The sequence below is a fragment of the Panicum virgatum genome, chromosome 2N, assembly GCF_016808335.1.
Source record: "Panicum virgatum strain AP13 chromosome 2N, P.virgatum_v5, whole genome shotgun sequence".
Taxonomy (NCBI): Eukaryota; Viridiplantae; Streptophyta; class Magnoliopsida; order Poales; family Poaceae; genus Panicum; species Panicum virgatum.
Genome location: NC_053146.1, coordinates 21,220,933 through 21,241,580, shown reverse-complemented (window position 1 = coordinate 21,241,580; position 20,648 = coordinate 21,220,933). Strand labels below are relative to the sequence as shown.

General features: G+C 47.5%; 4 protein-coding genes and 1 pseudogene across 5 annotated transcripts; 2 read left to right on the top strand and 3 right to left on the bottom strand.

Moving 5' to 3' along the window:
• Positions 1 to 3,517: 3,517 nt before the first annotated feature.
• Positions 3,518 to 5,269, top strand: LOC120660040 (uncharacterized protein At1g76660-like). Its single transcript, XM_039938365.1, has 2 exons — positions 3,518 to 4,010; positions 4,199 to 5,269. Exon 2 carries the CDS (start codon positions 4,286 to 4,288, stop codon positions 5,189 to 5,191), a length of 906 nt encoding a protein of 301 aa, XP_039794299.1. The 5' UTR covers positions 3,518 to 4,010; positions 4,199 to 4,285; the 3' UTR covers positions 5,192 to 5,269.
• LOC120660039 lies at positions 5,240 to 6,626 on the bottom strand (annotated as a pseudogene).
• Positions 6,627 to 7,991: 1,365 nt separating this feature from the next.
• On the bottom strand, positions 7,992 to 10,725 carry LOC120660038 (zinc finger MYM-type protein 1-like). 2 transcript variants are annotated; one of them, XM_039938362.1, is made up of 3 exons: positions 9,785 to 10,725; positions 8,233 to 9,703; positions 7,992 to 8,154 (listed from the first exon to the last, which is right to left on the bottom strand). In XM_039938362.1, the coding sequence occupies exons 1-3, from the start codon at positions 10,720 to 10,722 to the stop codon at positions 8,134 to 8,136; spliced, it is 2,430 nt and encodes an 809-aa protein (XP_039794296.1). In that variant the 5' UTR covers positions 10,723 to 10,725; the 3' UTR covers positions 7,992 to 8,133. The 2 variants fall into 2 exon arrangements, with proteins under 2 accessions (XP_039794296.1, XP_039794297.1); XM_039938363.1 differs by having other exon boundaries at positions 8,821 to 9,703; positions 9,785 to 10,719.
• A 1,247-nt stretch (positions 10,726 to 11,972) lies between these two features.
• Positions 11,973 to 13,967, top strand: LOC120660036. Its single transcript, XM_039938361.1, has one exon. The coding sequence runs from the start codon at positions 12,228 to 12,230 to the stop codon at positions 13,599 to 13,601; it is 1,374 nt and encodes a 457-aa protein (XP_039794295.1). The 5' UTR covers positions 11,973 to 12,227; the 3' UTR covers positions 13,602 to 13,967.
• Positions 13,968 to 16,916: 2,949 nt separating this feature from the next.
• LOC120660035 lies at positions 16,917 to 19,544 on the bottom strand. The gene is made up of 5 exons (XM_039938360.1): positions 19,269 to 19,544; positions 19,036 to 19,184; positions 17,900 to 18,917; positions 17,337 to 17,624; positions 16,917 to 17,241 (listed from the first exon to the last, which is right to left on the bottom strand). Exons 1-4 carry the CDS (start codon positions 19,505 to 19,507, stop codon positions 17,531 to 17,533), a joined length of 1,500 nt encoding a protein of 499 aa, XP_039794294.1. The 5' UTR covers positions 19,508 to 19,544; the 3' UTR covers positions 16,917 to 17,241; positions 17,337 to 17,530.
• Positions 19,545 to 20,648: the final 1,104 nt, after the last annotated feature.

Here is a 20,648-nt window from a genome sequence, read left to right as displayed (position 1 = left end):
TCTGGAGGCTAGGATCGAACTTATCAAAATCTTTGATTTAGACATGTGTAAAAGTATGTTCTCTCCAAAATGGATCACTATTTTGTTTGCAGTTATGTTTCTGATGGAACGTCTCCAGACAAGAAATTGCTAAAAGGTATGATGTCCTTCACCCTTGGATTGTTCCTACACTATTTAGATTTGCGTATAAATCATCCATAATCAAATCAAAACACTATTTTTTTTTCAGAAACGGAAGGAGAGAGGATGCAAAGAAACAGCTAGATCTGACAGGGGTAGATGAAGTGAGCTGATAATTTCATCGTCAAAGTTTGTTCAGTGTTCTTGTTAAGTTCGTGTTAAGTTCTTCTATTTCTTATTTCTAAAGGAAAATGGTTAATGATGTTTTGCAAATTGAGTAGTTAAGTTTAGAATTTATATGTTCAAAATATCAAATCAAAGAGATACAAGTCACAAAGTTCATTACATCATGCACTAAAGTATGTCTAGACCTTTATTCCCTTATTACATCACTGATGAAATACTAAGTTTTGTTAATGATGGAGTTCAATACTATTGAAAATAACAATGCATACTTGTGAGTAACTACGAGAAGATTAGAGAGTATGCATGAACCATGGTTGCCATGCTTTATGGTAAAGATGTGGAATACTCTAGAAACTATATTTGTATGGTTAGATAAGCATGAGAAATATTTTAGAGTTAGATATTTTGTAGGAAGAGTGTAGAAGATGGATACATTATCGGTGTTTTACCAGCACGCCTACCTAGAGATACCCTATGATAGTAGATTATTCGTAGGGGATCGTTGAGATCAGGAACACGGTAGTGCAAGCAACATGATGGTTTAGATAGGTTCGGACCGCGAGTTGTATAATACCCTACGTCCTGTTTGATGGTTTGTATTGCATGAGGGAATAAAATGAGATGTTTCTCTATCGGAGGGGTCCCGCCCGTGCTTATATTGCCTGAGGGGACAGGGTTACATGGAACCTTAGGTCGGTGTGGCGTCTAAAGTCTTTTCTGAGTACTACTTGAGTGGTTTTTATCTTTACCGACTAGTACAAGATATGTGGAGTAGTTAGATGACTTATGGGTATAGAACATACCCCCATGCTCCCATCCCATATCTCGTACAAGACTGCACCACATTAGGTATCCTGTGACCTGGGTCTGACACGCATGGCAAAACCATATAAGCCGTGGAGTTCTATAAATAGGGGTGCTTCCCTCCCCTTTTGCCATACTGCCGCCAGCATTGACCACTATGCCCTCTTTCTATTTTTTATTCACCTTGTTCGGCGATTGGTGGCTGATACTAATTTATTATGAGAGAAAAGTATTACTGACTGGCTAGTAGTTGCCGCTGATTGTTTGATTTAATATGAGAGAAAAGTATTGGTGGCTAGCCAGCCCAACAAGTTTTTAAATGGTTGCTGCTGATCCATCAAGGACGGTGAGTCGCGACCCACTGCCACTGGGACCGAGGGGGACCCATCCTTTTCTTATGGTGAGGGTGGGTCCCGCCCCTCCTATCGCTTGGTATCCATTGGATGGAATCAGGAAATAGGCAGCGAGACCGACCTCTCAGCACATGCTTGCTTGCTTAATTCCCACCCTCGATGAATCTTGGATGGTACATGTCCATTAACCCTGTCCTCATCAGTGTTAAAAAAAAACTTCATAGCAGAACAGCAGCTTTCATATCTTTGCTTGAGTGCCATTGGGCAATGGCACTGGGATGAGGGAGACGAGAAGGAGGCGCGGTGCCGTGCCCGTTTCCTTTTCAGTTTCAGACGACGGGTAAAAAGGATGAAAGGGAGTCCCTTGACAGCTCCAAAGCAGAACAATGCGCCCCGTCTGGGATCGGGCCGAAGTTGGCCAATCAGGCCCAGAAGATGTATCCTATTTGCCCATTTGGGCAAGCAAGGCCTGATAATCATGAGGTTATTGTCTTGTCTAATTTTTCATGTGTTTCGTATGCTCACGCTTTCCTAAGGATATATCAGAAATGATACGCCTTTTAGTTTGTCTTAATTAAAAAAAGAAAAATCTTAATTGAATGTTGTAGAGGCTGACGGCAGGGCCAACCCGCAAGGACGCAATGTATAGGTGGCGGAGCAAATCCGAGCTTTTTTTTTTTGTGTGAATGTTGCAAGCAGATGAGGCCTAGATGTTCTCCAATTATCCCATTGTCTTCCTCCGTCATAAGCAATAATACCAAAATACTATGACTTAATGAGTTGTATAGCACTTCTAATTGTTTATAGATGATATTGCCACTTTAAATTTAGGGCCGGTTTCACCAAAGCCGGTGAAGCTAAAAAAAACTGGTTTCCTTCGGCTTGTAGTTCACTTTAGCTCACTTGCAAAACAGCTTCAAACTACAGTGCCTCGATTTGCGCAAAATGGGTGAAGCTCAAGCTGAAATAAGCTCTTCCAAACAGACTTTTAGTAATATGATACAGTATACGGAGAGTAATTTAGAGCAAATATAATAAGTGTCCTACATATAGCCCGGTTATGTGGCACTTTTGCCTATATATTGGCTCTCAGTCCCCTTTTATACATGCTCAAAGCAAACAGAGTAAATGCTGATTAAGGAGAAAGAGATAGGATGTCCAATTAAATACTCCATCTGCTATAATAATTGTTGGTCGTTTTGGTAAATTTAAATATATTTTTTTGTTATGTATCTAGACATAACATATATATATATAAGTATATAGTAAAGAGTTTTGTTATTTATCTGTTGATAGATTTTTTCTTTACCAAATATGCTAGATTTCCATACAATTTCAATACGTCTGATTATACTTAGAATTTTTGCTAATAGTAAAAACACTTTATCTAAATTTACCAAAATCATGCTGCACAATTCCAGCTTTAAAATTCCACTGCGACAGGTTCTTTGGTTGGCTCTGCAGTCTGCACAGCTCTGTTCCTGACAACTCGGTCCGGTTTGGTTTCCTAGAATTCTAGGAAAACAACACTTTGACCGATAATTACTGTATTAAATAAAGATATTTTACAAAACTAACTTAGAACCTTGTGCTAGAAATCCTGATGAATTTAATGAGACCGCGTGATTAGATGATGATTACTGTAGGATAACTGTAGCCAATTATCGACTAATTACCGTCATTAGATTCGTCACGAAAAGTTATACTCAATTCTGAAAAGATTTTGCAAATATACTTCATTCTGAATTTTATGTATGGAAGATTTTTTTTCCTCATGTTGCGTGCTCTAAGGATTCCTTACAGAATCCAAACAAGGCCGATGGCTTTTGCCCTGGCCGTGCCCCGACGACGCACGAGGAGCGATCGAGGTCATGCGAGACCGGCGCGACATGGACGTCCGCTCCGCCTGCCGTGACGGATCGTGCGAGCCGGGCACGGAATTTTGGCCGGAGGTGGATCGCATTTGGACACAGATTATTCGCGCTGCTGCTTCACGTGGCGGCGCCCAGGCTGCACGAGCCGCCCGTGGACTCGGAATCGACAGTGACAGATGGGGGAAACTAGTTACCGGCCATCCCGTTCTCGCTGCTCATTGGATGGTCCGTTAGTGAGTGCGTCCGTGCTTGACCGACTCGCTCGCTCGCGCCGCGGTCAACCATGGAGTCAAAGGTTGGATCGGATCGGGTTGGGATTCGATGGGAGGACGGAGAAGCTAGCAAAGATCATCAGCTCAGCTGCCTTCCCACACCACCCATGGCGCGACGCGTCCCGCCGGGCCGGCCGGCCTGCGTCGTCTAGCTTCTCGCTCCATCCAAATCCATCGCCTGAAAATTTTGTTTTTCCTTCAATCCCAACGATTGATTCAACAGAAGGGAGATTAGGAAAAAGATGCAGCGGCAGCGGCAGCGGCAGCAGGATGAAGGCACGGTGAACGCCGCGGCCATCGTCCTGGCGGCCGCCGCGAGAACCACCACCGGCACAGGCCACCTGCACCTCCGCCGGCACCTCGACGACGACGACGACGACCACGCCAGCTGCGCCGACACGGTACGTTACTACGCCTGTTCTGCACTTCTGCTGTCCGCCGTCTTGCTCGTCCGATCGATCAGGGTACCTTCCAGCTACCAGCTGAGTTCCACAAATTTAAACAAGAACGCGTGCACGAGTCGCGACAGTGTAATTAGTGTTGTTTATTTTTTTTGATGGGTAATTAGTGTTGTTTATTGATTAAACAGTAGCATCCTAGCTCATCCATATAACAGAGAGAGGAAGCTAAAACAGAGTGTTCTGATGGAGTTGCCTGTGTGCTTCTGGACCCTGGAATGGATGATGGCATGCAGAGGACGACGCGATGGTGGTCGCGCCTAAGGGCGAAGCTCGCGTGCTTCCGGCCGCACGGCCACCCGCAGCGCATCGCCGACGCGTCGCCGGAGGCTGGCGCAGCCAGCGCCGAGCAGGCGGCGGCCGGTGCTGGCGGCTTATTCCACAACACCCGCCACGCGCCGCAGCCCGCGGTGGCCTTCGTGGCGCCGCCGCCGTCGCCCGCGTCGTCCGCGCTCACCTCCGGTTCGCCGTCGCCCGCGGTGCTCGTGAACGCCAACATCAGCAGCAGCTACAGCTCGCCCACCGCCTCCATCTTCGCCGTCGGCCCGTACGCCCGGGAGCCGCAGCAGCTGGTGTCGCCGCCGGCCTTCTCCGCGGGCCTCACCGAGCCGTCCACCGCGCCGCTCACACCCCCCGCGGAGCTCTCGTGTAGCCCCCACCTGCTGGCCACCGCGCCGTCCTCGCCGGAGGTCCCCTTCGCCCGCTTCCTCTGGCACCCCGTCGCGGCGGCAGACCACCACCAGCAGCACTTCTCGGGCGGCGGCGGCGGCGGCGCGGAGGGCCTCCTCAACGCGTACCAGCTGCAGCCGGGGAGCCCCATCCTCGTGTCGCCGGGATCAACCTCCTCGTCGCCGCCGTCCTGGACGGTGCGGGCGCGCAATGAGGGCGTGTCGCTTCTTGACGGTGGGCGCATCCCCATCACGGAGGAAGGTGGTGGCGACTGTGGCAGCGGCAGCGCGAGCCGGAACGACGACACACATGACGATGAAGCGGCCAAGAGCGGGGGCGAGTTTGTGTTCGGCAGTAATGCCGATGTGGCGGGCGGTGGTGAGGTCGCCGGCGGTGGATCCTTGGCCTTGGGAGACGTGACTGAGCAATGGCCCTTTCACCTTGCTCATTGTTGAACTCTGAATTCGGGTAGTGCAGTAGTACAGTACATTTACATGCTGCCGGCCATGGTGTTGGCGTCGTATTCAGCTGCAGATATGATGCCGTCGTCGCCCTGCACCGTCGGAAGCAGAGGGGGCACCGCCCACTGGCTGCCTCGCGTACGCCACCCTCTGCGCGGCGCCGCCGCCGCTGGCGCCGGGGCCCGTGCAGTCGTACTCGCCGAAGAGCACCGTCTGCTGCCTGGCGGGGTCGTTCCACCCCCCGGGCGCGACGACGCCGGCGAGATACGTCCTGGCGAAGACGACGGTGGCGTAGGCGCCCCACGGCCTGCCGAGCCACACCTGCCCCGTGCCCACGACGCTGCAGCGCACGAACGCGAAGCCCGTCCTGTCGGCGGGCGAGGCGCGGCCCTGCGCCGTGACGCTCCCCGTGACTGCGCCGCCCGCGGCGGCGCTGGCGACGGAGCTGATGGTGCAGCCGAGGTAGAGGGAGCGCGCGTCGCCGAAGATGAAGTCGATGGAGCCCTCGACGGACGTAGCACTCCCGGAACAGGTGGCGGCCCCGCTCGTCCAGCAGCGTGTCCTGCGACCCGTAGAAGCCGCACCAGTAGAAGGCCGCCTGGTCCCCCGCGACGCGCAGCGCCACCGCCTGGCCGCCGGCGTCGCCCGGCTCGGCGGGGCGGGCGGTGTTCTGGACGCTGAGGTTGTAGGCCACGAAGCCGTCGGCGAGGACGGCGAAGGTGGCGCTGGCGGAGGTGCCGCCGCTGGAGTTGGCGGTGCCGTTCCACGCGACGGTGGTCTCGAGGTTGCCGCGGCCCTGCACCGTGACGCCCGTCTTGCTGCTCCACACCGCCACCTTCTCCGCGTAGACGCCCGCGTCGACGGCGATCAGCGTGCGCGCCGCGGCGCCGTCCGGCACGGCGTCCACGGCCTTCTGCAGGCTGGTGAAGTTGGCGCAGCCCCTGCGGTCGACGGTGAGGACCAGGGACGCGTTGTGCAGGGACACGATCTTGGCCACCCACCTGGCGTGGTCGTCGCACGCCCGGCGCCGGTGGTGGTGCCGGCCCTCTTCCGCCGCCCCGGTGGAGGTGTCACTGTCAGGCGGCGGCTGCTGCTGCTGGAGGTAGAAGGATGTGGAGGCGAGCGGCAGGGCGACAAGAGCAGAGCAGATGGCCGAGGCTGCCCATAGCACCACCAATGGCTTAGCAGCAGCCCTTGCTGTTCTTCCTGTACGCCGCCGCCCAGCAAGCCTCATCTTCCTTTCCGATCCGTTCCCCTCCGTAGACTGCTGCAGAGTGGAGTTAGTGTGCTCCCCGATGGTGAGGACGACGGCACGATGACCAGAATGGAAGATGCAGATTGCTGCACACTGAATTGCATATTACCATCGTTTAGGATCAGTAGATCAGATTTCACTCCTTGAACATGAATGCAATGATGAGGCATGCGTAACGTAGGCCCTGTTTGGTTTACCTGTAGTACTACTAGCACACATTTCCCGAGAAAAGAATCTTCAATGCATGGAGTACTAAATGAAATTTATTTGCAAAACCTTTTCATGGATGGGTGTAACTTTTCACGACGAATCTAATGATAGTAATTAATTGATGATTGACTACAGTGATGCTACAGTAACCATCTTCGAATCGTGCGGTCAAAGACCTCATTAGGTTCGTCTCGCGAAGTAGAACACGGCTGTGGAATTAGTTTTATAAATTGTCTTTATTTAGTACCCCTAATTATTGGTCAAAGTTTTTGTGCTACTTGTGCTAGGGCAAACCAAACAGGGCCGTAATGTGAGCGCAAAGCTAAAACAGATTGTGAGGATCGGGTGCTCTGGTCTGGTGCAGACATAGTGCAGACAGACATGATGGACTGGACGGAGAGGAGGACGGTCGGCATTGCCAATCAGCAATAATGATGCATGGTAATTAGGAGTAGATTAACACAATACGCGTCACCCTACACTTGCTTGCTCAAATCATGCCCTGTTTAGTTCCCACCCGTAAACACAAAAACGCAAAATTTTGCGAAAGAATCTTGCTAATTTGAAATACTAACTGAAGTATATTTATAATTTTTTTTGTATGGATGGGCTGTAAATCGCGAGACGAATCTAATGAGCCTACTTAATACATGATTTGCAATAGTGATGCTACAGTAACCATCTGCTAATTATTAATTAATCATGAATTAATTAGCATCATTAGATTCGTCTCTCGGTTTACAACCTATCTGTGCAAAAAAATTTGTAAATAGACTTCATTTAGTATTTCAAATTGGTAAGATCCTTTTGCAAAAAAAAATTGAATTTTTTTGAAAAAGAACTAAACACGGCCTCACATTATGAGATATTCAAATGCTCCCCTCCCCTCCGTCAGAGGGACGGGACGGATCGCACCGGTCACCCTTCGCTATCAGGACTCAGGAGAGGCTCGCACCGGTGCATTTGACGAAGAGAGGCCCACAGGACAAAGCAAATGAGCAATAAGATCTTCGTCATTTCTAATAGGAATAAAAACGATTTAATTTCTTCAAAAGAAAATAAAACGATTGAAAAAAATGTCATTATCGTTTTCTTACTCCGAAACGACAGCATAATGCAAAAAAAGGGTACATTGAATGGAAAAAGTGTCGATATCAATCAATCCCGCGGTAACTCAAATCGAAAAGGGCTCTCCTCTACAAAATAGTGTCACCGAAAACTACGTACTTATCCGCAGTGGCGGATCCAGAAAAAAATTTAGGAGGGGTTGAAAAACACGCTACAACAACTTGTAGCTCTGTTAAAACACCCCACAAAAGAGAAATATAATAGTTTGAAGCAATATGATATTGAAACATCAATGACTGATGGAAATTTAAAAATACATCATGAAAAAATAAAAATGCAGTTTATCCATACCGAAAAGCCAAAGTACGAGACTAATAGACGACGGGCGTGACGGTGACACCCATTATTCATCCGAAGAAGCAATCTACAGAAATAGATACAATTGATTAGTCAAACATATATGAACCTTCAAATTATGAATTTAGAATATGACAGAGGGTACCATCAATTTTTTAGGCATTAACATACGACGGTTTTTCATCTCTTCAAACCTCTTTTTGATCTTTTCATTTTCAATCTTTCTAAATATCTCCTTCTCATTATAGCATATCATCAAGTCATTGAACCATTCATCACCCATTTTACTACGCAAATCTGTCTTTACAAGGGACATGGCTGAAAATATCCTCTCTACTGAAGCAGTTGCCACTGGTAGTATCAATGTTAGCTCAATGAGACGATAAACCAATTGATAAGATGTGTTCATCGTAGTCTTGACCATAATTTCAACAACTTTTCCAAGTTCAGAACATCCAAGGAACTCTTGAGTTCTTCTAGCACGGTTGACGAAGGATTTAAGTTGATTTGGCAAAAGAGTAAGCTCACCAATATCAAAATCCTCAGCATAAATTTCAGCAAGTCTCATAAGTTTATCCACATTGAAATTAGAGAAAGAGTTCCTTGGGTTAAAACAAGCCATATATACTAATAACTCTGAACTGATTTCACTAAATCGATGGTTCAACTCAGTCAAGATGGCATCAATGGCGACAAGAAAAATCTCAACATGATAGTAATGCATGTTTGTTACCTTTTGCTTCCTACGTCTAGATGTCCCTCCGATATTTATTTCCTCATCCATATCTGGCACTTCAATCTCATTCTTCTCACAGAAAGTTTTCACTTTTTTAAGTAATGGCTCCCATCTATTTTCTCTTAAATCCTGCAAACTATCTTTCACATCCGTTATCAAATGCATAGCTTCAACTATGTCTTGGTCTTTCCTTTGCAAAGCACTTGACAAAATATCTGTCATGCCCAACAATTCTATCATCAAATGCATGATGAACACAAAATCAAAGCTCTCCATTTTTCCAATTAAACCTAAAGCTCCTCCAGTACATGCTGGTTTAACAGAATCTTTCTTGACTATCTCAAGGACATCTATGATAGCCTCCCACATCACCAAAATGCGAAGCAAAGTTTTAAGATGTGAACCCCATCTGGTGTCTCCAGGTCTAGCTAGACCACTTTCCTGGTTTAAACCTCTTCCGGTCATAGTCTCACCATTCTCAATCTTTTCTAGCAACACATCATGATGCTTTGCAAGCAAAACATCCTTTCTCATACAAGATGCACCCACAGTGTTGACTATTAAAGGAACATAGTTAAAGAAATCTGCAATATCTGCACTAGAAGTTGAGACAGAAACAACCACTAGTTGCAATTGATGGGCAAAACAATGCACATAGAAAGCATAAGGATTCTCATCGCGAATCAATTTCTGCACCCCATTAAATTCACCTCTCATATTAGAAGCTCCATCATACCCTTGCCCACGAAGCATAGAGATTGATAACTTACGACTTGAAAGCATACGGACCAAAGCTTCTTTCAATGCAATAGCTGTACAACTCTCAACATGCTGAAGTCCAAGAAATCTCTCCATCACTTTTCCTTCATCATTCACAAACCTGCATGCCATATTTCATCGTGTGTTAGTAAAACTATAGAAATAGAGGTAATAACAAAAGCAAGAAAATACAACTACTAACCTTAGAATCACTGCCATTTGCTCCTTTATTGATACATCTCGAGACTCATCAATAAGCACTGAGAATTTTCTACCACGAATCTCATCCATAATGACACTCATGACTTCCTCTGCACAAGCTTTTGTAAGATCTTTCTGCACATAAGGAGATAATATTTGGCAATTTTTGTAACCTTTTTCATATGCCGCCTTCACTATCTCAACCTTATCTTTGTACCAATCAACCATTTCTCTAAATGTACCCTTGTTAAGCGAAGTAGAAGACTCATCATGTCCACAGAAAGCATCCCCTTGCATTATGAGAAATCTTGCAACATCTAAAGAAGTTGTCAAACGAATCTCATAGCGTTTTTCTTCCTCCTTACCCACTTGAACTAATTTTCTACCCACATTTGTCCTTTGGTTCATAAAGTCTTCACACTTTTGCCTAGCTTCTACATGAGTCTTGCAAACATTGTGCTTATTAAAAGTATCCTTAGCTTTCTTCCAATTCACATAACCTTGATGTGCAAAGACCGAACTACCAAATTTTTCAGGCTTTGACGAATTAAAGAAGAGATAGCAATACAAGCAATAAGCTGCACCTTTGTACTCACTATACTCTAGCCAATCAAATTCATCAAACCAAGTCTTCTGAAAAGATCTAAATTCACCACTCATCCATTTACGAGGAAATACAAGATCACGAGGTTGAGTTGGACCATTCAAAGCATATGCCTTCCTTACTTGATCTCTAATTTCAGGTTGATAATCATCAATAGGTTTGCGTTTTCCAGGATCCCCAATTAAATCTGAATGACTAAACTCTGCTCTAGATTTCTTTGGTTCAGATGTGCTCTCATTAGTGTGTGGAGTTGAAGCACTTGAACTTGAAAAATATGATTGTATAGTTCTTTTCGACATTCTGAAATTTGTTATACCAATCAAATTTTGAATCATTGAAAATGAAAATTGAATCATAGGTCTACTGAATCAAAAAAATTGAGAATAGAAACTAAATCATACCTGCCTGTTACCTGGCGCGGTGGCGCCGCCCCTGCCTGCCGCTGGGCGCCTGGGCGCAGGTCCCCGCGCAGCTGCGCGCAGGCAGACTTGCCGCGCGGGCTCTGGCGCCGCCCCTGCCGGCCGCCGCTGACGTAGCGCCGCGTGCCGCGCCGGGCAGTCCTGGCGCCGGGTGCCGCGTGCCGCGCGCGGGCTCGGGCCCCGTGCGGCCGTGCCCGTGGCCCCCCTGCCGCTGGGCGCTGGGCGCTGGGCTACTAGCCGCCGGGTGGCCTGCCGCTCGCCGCTGTGGCCTGTGGCCGCTGCCGCACGGCGCGGGCGCCCTGCGCAGTTGCCCGCCGTCCGCCTCTCCGCGGCTCCGCCTGGATCTGCGTCGCCTCTGCCTGTCGAGCAACGAGCCGCCGGCTGCCTGGACAGCCTGGTGGATGCACGATGTGGTTTAGATTTTTTGCTCTCTCTCGCTGGGCCTTGGGCAGTTGGGCTTAACATTTTAGTGGGCCGCCATAGTGTGTTTCTCCGTCCAATTCGTGAGCAGCGCGACTGCAGCTTGTCTTCCACCTCCAGCCCCCCTTCACATTGCATCCAGCCTCAAAAATTCATGGAGGGGCTCTAGGGGGGCTTCATGGCTCCGGTGGCGGTAGGGGAGGCTCAAGCCCCCCTGACCCACCGTTCCTTCCGCCCCTGCTTATCCGGAAGTACCATTCCATTTACATGTTTTTCACAGAAAACTTCTTCTATCGCAATCGATTTGCGGGTCCAGCCAATGATAACAATTAAAAAAAAACTCAATGTGTGATGCTTGGTGGGCCGTGTTCTCCAAAATGTAAACTTTAAACCAGCTTCAATGAAATTTCATCAAGGATTTCATGATATTAAATATCATTAATTTTGATGATATTGCAAGGAGAAGATAATAGAGTTTTATAGGATATGAAGAGAGTTTTATCACGATAAAATTTATCTGGCACAGTTACCTAATTTTTCGTCTAGCTAACTGTACAGTAAAACTGTGCATTAAGATTGATCTTAGGTTATAATTTAGCTCCCACTGTGCACTGAGATTGATCTTAGATTATAATTTAGCTCCCATTTTCCCCTAATGGATGCTGAAAACTCAATCTGTAACAGCTGTTTGCCTTGCAAAAAGCCCCATCAAATAAAATGACCCCGGTGACCCTAAAAAACAATTTTAAAAAAGAAAGCCCCCCTCTCTATCTCTCTTTCTCCTTTACATCGTCTTCCTCCCACGGCAGGCAGGACACACGCACTATCCTCATTTCTCCTCCACGAAACAGACCCTAGATCCACCGCTGTTTATGGGTTTCCTCGCTGCCTAACTATGACGACCGAAGCCTCTTGGAAGCCTTGACACTATCTCCCCACTCTTCCCTCTTCGATTAAGCGCTCTGTGTTCTCGTCGCCGTCGCGGCGCGTGGGTGGCCGCGATGGACCCGGGCCGCCCGCTGCCGGGGCGCGGGTCCTTCCTCTCCTCCTCCGTTCACGCCGCCGCGGCGCTCCTCCTCCTGCTCGTCCTCCTCGTCACGCTCCTCGGCCTCCCCATCTCCATCTCCCCGCGCGCCGCCCCCGCCCTCACCGACCAGAGGCCTCAGGAACCGACCTGCGACCCCGCCTCCCCGCTCGACTGCGCCGACCCGCGCCTCTTCCACCTCATGATGCGCAGCGCCATCGAGGCCTTCCCGGCCGTCCACTTCGCCCGCTTCGGCCGCCCCGTCCCCGGCGACCCCCCGTCCGCCTCCTGCGACATGGCCTGGCGCGCCCGCTCCGACTCCGACTCCCCCTCCAAGGCCACCACCAAGGACTACCGCCGCTTCGCCATCGCCCGCGACCCCCGCACGTGCGCCTACTCCGTCCTCTCCATCGGCGAGTACCACTCCGGCCCCAACGCCCGCAAGCCTCGTCGCGCCGCCACCAACGCCACCATCGCCCCTCCGCCCCCGCCCGCGCTCTCCCGCTCCCAGTTCGCCAGGGGCTCCTACCTCGCCTACGTCGGGGGCGGCGACCGCTGCAAGCCCATGCCGCACTACCTGCGCAGCCTCCTCTGCGCCCTCGCCGAGGCCCGCTACCTCAATCGCACCCTCGTCCTTGATCTCACCCTCTGCCTCGCTGCCTCCTACGCCGCAACTGGCACGGGAGGAATGCCTGAGGAGGGCAAGCGCCTTGCCTTCTACATCGACATCGACCACCTCCACTCCCAGGTCCCCATCATCGAGGAGGGCCAGTTCTGGGCAGACTGGGATAGGTGGGGAGTGCAGGGCCAGCTCCCGGCACGCCTCGTTGAGGACACCAGGCACGTACCTATCAAGTTCTCCAAGGTCAGGGACACCCTCATCGTCAGGAAATTCGGTGATGTGGAGCCAGGGAACTACTGGTACAATGTTTGCGAGGGCGAGGCCAAGGGCGTGCTCCGCCCAATGCGGCGGGTGGTACGCTGGGCACCGAGCTTGATGCACATTGTCGATGATATTGTCTCAAGGATGCAACCAGACTTTGATTCAGTCCATATTGATGCCAATGGTGAGGACCTTAGATGGAAGGTCGAGGAAGGTCTTGATGCAGGGCGGCAAGTGTATGTCGCAGGGCAGGGGGTCAGCAGTGCACTGGTGGAGGCACTCAAAGCAAAGCTCACTGTGCATCACCTGGATGAGTTTGAGGACCTGTGGGGGACAGACAGCAAGTGGTTCTTGGAGATGAGGAGGCTCAATGGTGGGGTTCCTGTGGAGTTTGATGGGTACATGCGCGAGGTCGTTGATAGGGAGGTCTTCCTTAGGGGGAAGAAGAAGGCAGAGGTGCTCCGGTGATTTGTTTTCTTCTCCCTAATAGATAGTTGCTATTTGTTGATACGTCCTGGATAAGTGGTTGAACATCATATGGCATGCTTTTGTCAAGCAAGTCTTGTAAACGCCATCATGTCTCAATTTAGTTCTCAGACTTGTCCGTAGATGTTTTATTTAGCTAGCCATTGTTATTTCTGTGGAAATTTCGGTAACAGTAAATGTATATAAAGTTTTGAGCTTCTGGCAGCACTGGTTCCATTCAACTGATCAGTTCCTTAAATCGATTCTGTAACAAGGATTTGTAATACTTTATTTTTTGATATTTAGTTCATTTCATAGCATCCTATGTTTAATTGCACAGTACACTTAAACAATGATTACCATTATTGATTCATTTGCATTTGTGTTTTGGCTTTGTGGGTATCTTTTCTTTGAGTTTGAGTGATGCACAGGCACAAGTACAGCTATGAATCCTCCTTCTGAAACATATGTCTTGCTACATATACGGAATATGGGTATCTTTTGGAGCATTTGTTTGCTTGATAAAGTTATATTAATATATGCTTCCTTCTTCATATAGGTTCCATAAAAGCAGGTGTGGACTGTTTTTTGAAAACTATATGCTCCCTTATAATCCGTAAGTGCTGTGGAAATAGAAATGTTTCATTGGAAATTCTGGATTTGATCTGCTTTTGGAGCAGTATCTTAGTTCATGAAGGGATTTTGCTGTTTTGCTTTCGTACAGCTCATATTTAGACCCGTGTTGCAGATCTGCATGCTATGGTACCCCTTACAATCAATGAGCAATTTACGTAGACTGTAAAGAGTAGTGCTCTCTATACATCCTTAAACTTTGATTGCTTAATGATTTTACTAATATTATAATGCTCTGATCAATTATCTGTTTCAGCATTGCAGCACTCGATCATGGAATGTACTCAGATAGTGTACCATGATGCTTTCTTAGGAGAAATACTGCTGCATCAGCAAACTCTTGATATTATTTGGGTTCCTTCGGTTGTCTTGTATTCTTGCCAGAACGCTAATATCCCTGCCAAACCTATCAAGAAGATATCAGAGACTCTTTTTTTCATAAGGATAGGATCAACATTGTGTCCCACAGAGACAATAAGATGATGATCATGTTCACGAATGATGCAGCGGCTCGGATTGCGTATGAGCAGTTAAACTTGCTGGCTGTGAATGGTCTCTCAGGATAGCTTGGATTTTAAGGTATGAACTCCATATGTTGAACTTGGATATGATGTAGCTGATCACTCGATTAAGATCTCAATCAAGGGTCTTCCATTTCATATGTGGAAAAATGATGCTGAGGAGATGTATCCTTATTGTGCTGTTAGTTTATTGCACATGAGACAATAACTAAGACAGATCTGTCAGCTTATAGGTGCTTTGGATGGAGTCAGCTGAGGACTGCAGTGCCAAGAACCACGTCTCTTAAAATCTTAAAGAAAGCAGTAAAAGAGATGTCTCTGTTCCTGCCCAAAATTTCAGAGTGTATTATGTCTATACATTGTTCATCTAGTCAGGTGGCCAGACCAGTGGTTGCAACAAGTTTGCAGATAGCCATGAATGTAATGCAGGAGAGATAAGGGATCTTGCAAACTCATATGAGGTGCATTCTATGAACCTAAGGCAATTCATTTTCTAGTTCCCAACAAAACTGATGCTACAATGATTAATAAAAAAAAGTGACAATGGCATCTCTCAGCACCATCTCCATGGCATTCAATCCGCGTGACTGGAGTATTGAAATATGTCAGCTGCAGAGTAACGCTAAACAATTTACCAACCCATCTATGCACAGAAAGAATTGCGAGCTTCCTACTGTGCCTTTGAGAATCCTGATGAGGCTGCAGAAGAGCATCCAGCAAATGAGAGCTACACATGTGCAGCACGGGGTCCGGCGATCCAAGTGTAAGGAACATACCAAGCAAGATAATGGCAGCTCTTTTTCCTTCGGGAATTGGAAATGTCAATGTAGAAACCAGCCTTGATTCAGTGGAGCTACGAACAAAGCAAATGTTTTAAGCTCTGCTGCCATCCCAGATTCAGAACCGATGGTATGTACAATATTATGTGCTCTAAAAATTCAAACATGATGTTAACTAAAAAGGGCGTACCCAGTGCGAGTGCTCCCACGTTATGTGGGGTCTGGGGAAGGGCCACGGGTGTTATCTAGCAGTCTTACCCTTGCAGTGCAAGGAGGCTGGTTTGAACCCAGGCTGCCAGGCCACAAGTGGAAAGCTCTACCACTGTGCCAGGCACGCCCTTCAAACATGATGTTAACTAAAATTATAAAAAAAACAGTTATGAATTTTGATTTTCATGCAGACAAGAACAGTTGGAAATGAACCACCACCTCTCTGTGATCTTCGACATCAACTTCCTCTAGGACGCAGACCTATTGCCTGGTAAAACTCTAGAAAACACCAACCAAAATGGTTTGGTTGGCTGTATAAAAACAAATAGTGTCTTACCGCTATATTTCACTTTCAGTTACATATCTCAAATGTGAAAACTGATGCATCTATAGCATGTCAGGTCACTAGCTGAATTTATGTGGCCATGCACCTCAGTTTATCCATGAATGACGAATCAATCAGAAATCAGTGATGGCAACATTGACTGAAAATACAGTCAGTCACCTGATGAAAGATGACCTCATTGAGATAAGTTGAGATAGAGATGTTGCAAACAAAATGGAACAATACATGAATGGTGCACATGCTGGTGTTTACTAATTGAGACATGACAGCAAGCAACACACAGCAGATCTAGAATCAAACAGGTACCAGTAGAGCAGGTATAAGTAAAGCAGAGCAAGCTGGAAATTGAAGGCACTCATGTACAAGTACCAAAACGCTGAGATGGATTGCAGGACACACAGACATTACTACCGGCCTGTGGTATGACCCAACTTTAATATGTATGATAGTAGGTGATCCATGCCTCAAACCTATTGTGTGCACAAGGAAACTCTAATTTCTGCCCTTGATACAGTAATGCACAATGCACAGTACAGACACCAAAAGAAATTTGCTTCCCTGCAGGGCCTGTATTGGTTTCGTAGAGTACTCAGTCCTGTTTCTGGTGAAAAAGGTGGCAGTAGTCATGTCCAGGGCATGAATTTCCTCAGCGATGTGCTATTTATTTCACTCTTTTTGCTGTCAAACTCCTAGCCACTGCTGACTGCTTTGGGAAGGGACTATTACGCCAAGCTATTCTTCATGGCAACTGAAAGATAGCTTGCTACTCCTTTGCTATACTAGCATGATTGAAATCTTACAGAAGCAGAAGGAAAAAAAAGTAAGAAAATTGAAAGATTTCTAACTGTCATGCCATTGGAAATATTTTTACCAAGATGAGAGTACATCAGTACAGTGTTATGGTGACAATGGACATTTAATGGTAACTATCCCGAAAGGTACAGAAAACCGTCTGCTCATTACTACACTGGTGAGAAATCTGATAGAATCACACAATTTCAGCTACTGCCAACAACTTCGATTATCAAAAAAAAAAAAAAAACTAGAGTTGAAAAACGAGATGGAAACTCCTCTGTTACATTGCTTTAGCACTGGCATAAGTTTCTTTGAGTAAGGGCGCACACTGGATTATAACACGAGCTCCAGAAGTGAGCCTGCAATTGTGAAATCATAGTTAATTCATCATAAGAAAAAGAAAATCATATACTACCTCACTGGACAAACTGCAAAGATTGGAAGTGTTACCGACCTTTCTTCAATCTTAACAGCTTTCTCTTTTTCGTCATGAAACGATACTACTCTTGAAGATTGTGGTGATTAATCGGTCATTCTTTTGCTTGTACTTGTCAAGATCTTGGATGAAGCTTCATTGCTACATTCTTGTTCACCATTGTTATGCCTGACATCTGTGGTTATGGTTACCAATGTCCCACTTTTGGGTTGCTAACATGGTGCCCTTTTGATTGTTTGTGAGATATTTTGACTTCTGTGCTCCAAATTATTCAAATTCCGTACGGAGGCTTCTTTATCAGAAACACTGCAACATATTTATTCTGTGGTCACAATCTATGCAGATGAGCTGTATGCAGAAAGCTAATTGCGTACAGAGAGCATGGTCAAGAAGACAGCCATTGAAACAGTGATGGGCATGAGGGGATGTGTTCATCTATAAGACTAACATTGTGCTAAACCTCAAGCCTGAATATCAGGTCATAAATGAGAAGAATGGCCATAAGTTTATCTCTTGCATCAGATTGAGCTAGTTCATCGAAAAGGATAGTGAAGGATGAGAAAAGGAACCAGGAAACATACCAGTATTGGTCATAAGATGAAGTGGGCTTAATATTTGTGGACATTACTTTGCCTGCCTCGCATCCCTTGCCTGCAGTTTGGAGCATGCTCCCACTGCAGTGACCGCAGTCTCCTGAGTCTGAAACTACTTTGGCTCCAGCAGCAGTTGCAGGACGCATGATAAGGGCACCAAGGGGAGACAAGACTGGAGATGATGGCAGCAGCTCAACATGTTGACTCAAGTACTGGGGCTTGTGCACTGTTCGCATGAAGCTGCAGGCAGGAAGATGCTGCCTTGCAGACATTGTCGACCCGCAAGCTACAAGCCGCATCAGCAGGTTGGCAGGGTTCAGCTTCGTTCCCAGTGACTGCATTGCTTCTTTGTCATCATCATCATCATCATTCTTTTCTAGGATCCTCTTAGCAGTGGCGCCTCTTCTGCCAAGAGCCTCGGCCCTTATGAGGGACTCCAAGGTCCCGTTCCTACTGGTGCTGGAGGAGAAAGATCTTGTACGTCCTGGATACTTATCGTCGGTAGTCACAGTTGCCTTGGTCGGTGTGCTATCAGTACTACAACCATCCTTCTTGTGAAGGTCCCTCCCTGTTGATGTTCCTTGGGTTTGTGTCACCTCGCTATGTGCTGTGATTACGGATGCCTCCAGCTTGTTGTAAAGCATGAGGCTTGACAGAGGAGTGGGTGAGCTTGTGCTACCTGAAGGAGAAGGTGTGCCTTCTGCTGTTCCTCTTGGCTTATTATGAGAGGAGGGGCTGCCTGAAGAGCTTGATCGTGCTGATGCTGCCTCCTCATCCCTGTCCCCACTGGTGCAAGAAGATGGTGATATAGACGACAGCTCTGGCTGTGGCTCTTGGTGAGGTGGAGGTGATGCTTCAACCTCAACCTCAATCGTGGGAGGAGATGGCAATGATGAATTAGTAGTCCAGTCCTCCCGGGAATGAGTTGTTGTCTCTTCATCAGGAGTTGGCTTGACGCAGTGGACCTTGCGGGTAATGGATGTGCTGACATTTGTGTGGTCATGATCTGAAACAACAAATAACAGGATGGAAGCATGCAATAGGTAAATAAATCCAGGAAGTCGTAGAAGAAGAGTAACTTGGGCCAAATATGCCATAATTGCAATGCATGATTTATAATATACCTGCAGATGGTGGTGCAGCTACAAGTGCAGCAGGTGGTGAGTGGTGGGAGAGCAAGAGGGAGCCCTTGAGGACATACTCGCTGCCCTGCGCGGGGCGCAACACATCGTCCTCCAACACATCATGCCACACAAATCCGGTTTTGTACCTCCTCCAATGACGCAGCACGTCGCGTATGTCAGTTGCCAGAAGCAAGCGAGCAAGGAAGAAAAAGATGATCTGGATGGCCAGTTACCTCTTGCAGGACCAGGAATACATGGCGGCCATGCCCTTCCCTCGCAGTGCATCCAGCCGGCAGATCACGTCTCTGAGGTAGAGGGCTTGGTTTGGGGAGGCGAGGCGCAGCTCCATCAGGTGTGGGTGCTCCAGGTGCCGTCCACTGCGGCACAGGTAGTATACCACGGTCACTGGCACGCCGCTGTGGCCTGGGCTGCCACGGCGCGGTGCCTTTGTTCCTTCCTCCGACGAGGACATGGCAGCTTTCCTGCCCTTCCCTTCACTAGACGATCCAAGCAATCTACAAGACTGCAGACGAGACGATGGCAATTGGCAAGTGCTTACCCGCTGGAACAGAAGAGTGCTAGCTAGCTGCAGCGGGGAAGAATGGCAATGAAGCTTCCCTTGCTTGCGTTTGGAAGAAGCAAGTGGTGATGAAGAACCTAGTGAAAGAGACGAGGTAGACCGAGACCATCCTGGAGCTGATACTTATATATATAAACGTGAGAACCAGCACTTCAGGTTGGCAAATCGTTTATTGATGATTGTTGCTGCCTGCCCGTTTTCTGCTTCCATCTCATAGAGGTGGTTCTGATTTGTTGTTTTCCATGTCCAGGAAGATGATTCGTTGCCCATTTCGTTTGGCGAGGCAGCAGCAGGCATGGATACGGGCGAGCTAGCTGTTGTGTTGCTGGTTGCTACCAGCACTCACATGGATCTCACTCGCATAGTCGCATCACAGCCTGCTGTCCTGTCCTCAGAGGCACGAGAAGGTAATAACAGGAGCAGTGAAGCGGAGCAAGGTACACAGTACAATACAGCTCGGTTGGTTGGGAGGCTACTCCATTGCATTTGCATCGCATACACTGCCTGTCCTGGATTATATTTACTTGCTGGGTGTTGAAAAGCAGGCTCAACGGGTAGACAGTAGCTTACTCCATACTGGGCATCATCCTCCATGCAGTGAGTCACAGCTGCTTTTCTCGAACGCCGCTGCCTTTGCATCCCCCCTCGTGCCTCGCTTTCTTGTTTCTTTTCTTCCTACCTTTTCGTTCACATGATATATGATCCGGTTTAGTATATAATATCAATGGTGCCATCTTATTCTCTCTCTTTTTAGAAGAAATAACCTATGGGCCGTGTTTGGTTTGGGCTGAAAAAAATTTCGCGAAAACTTTTTGCACATTTGATCACTAATTTAGAGTATTAAATAAAGTCTAATTACAAAACCACCCGCAGGATCCCTGGTAAATTTGCGAGACCAATCTAATAAGGCTTTTGACCGCACGATTAGAAGATGGTTACTATAGCATCACTGTAGCAAATCATAGATTAATTACCGTTATTAGATTGGTCTCGAAAAGTTACACCCATCCGTGAAAAAGTTTCGCAAATAAAT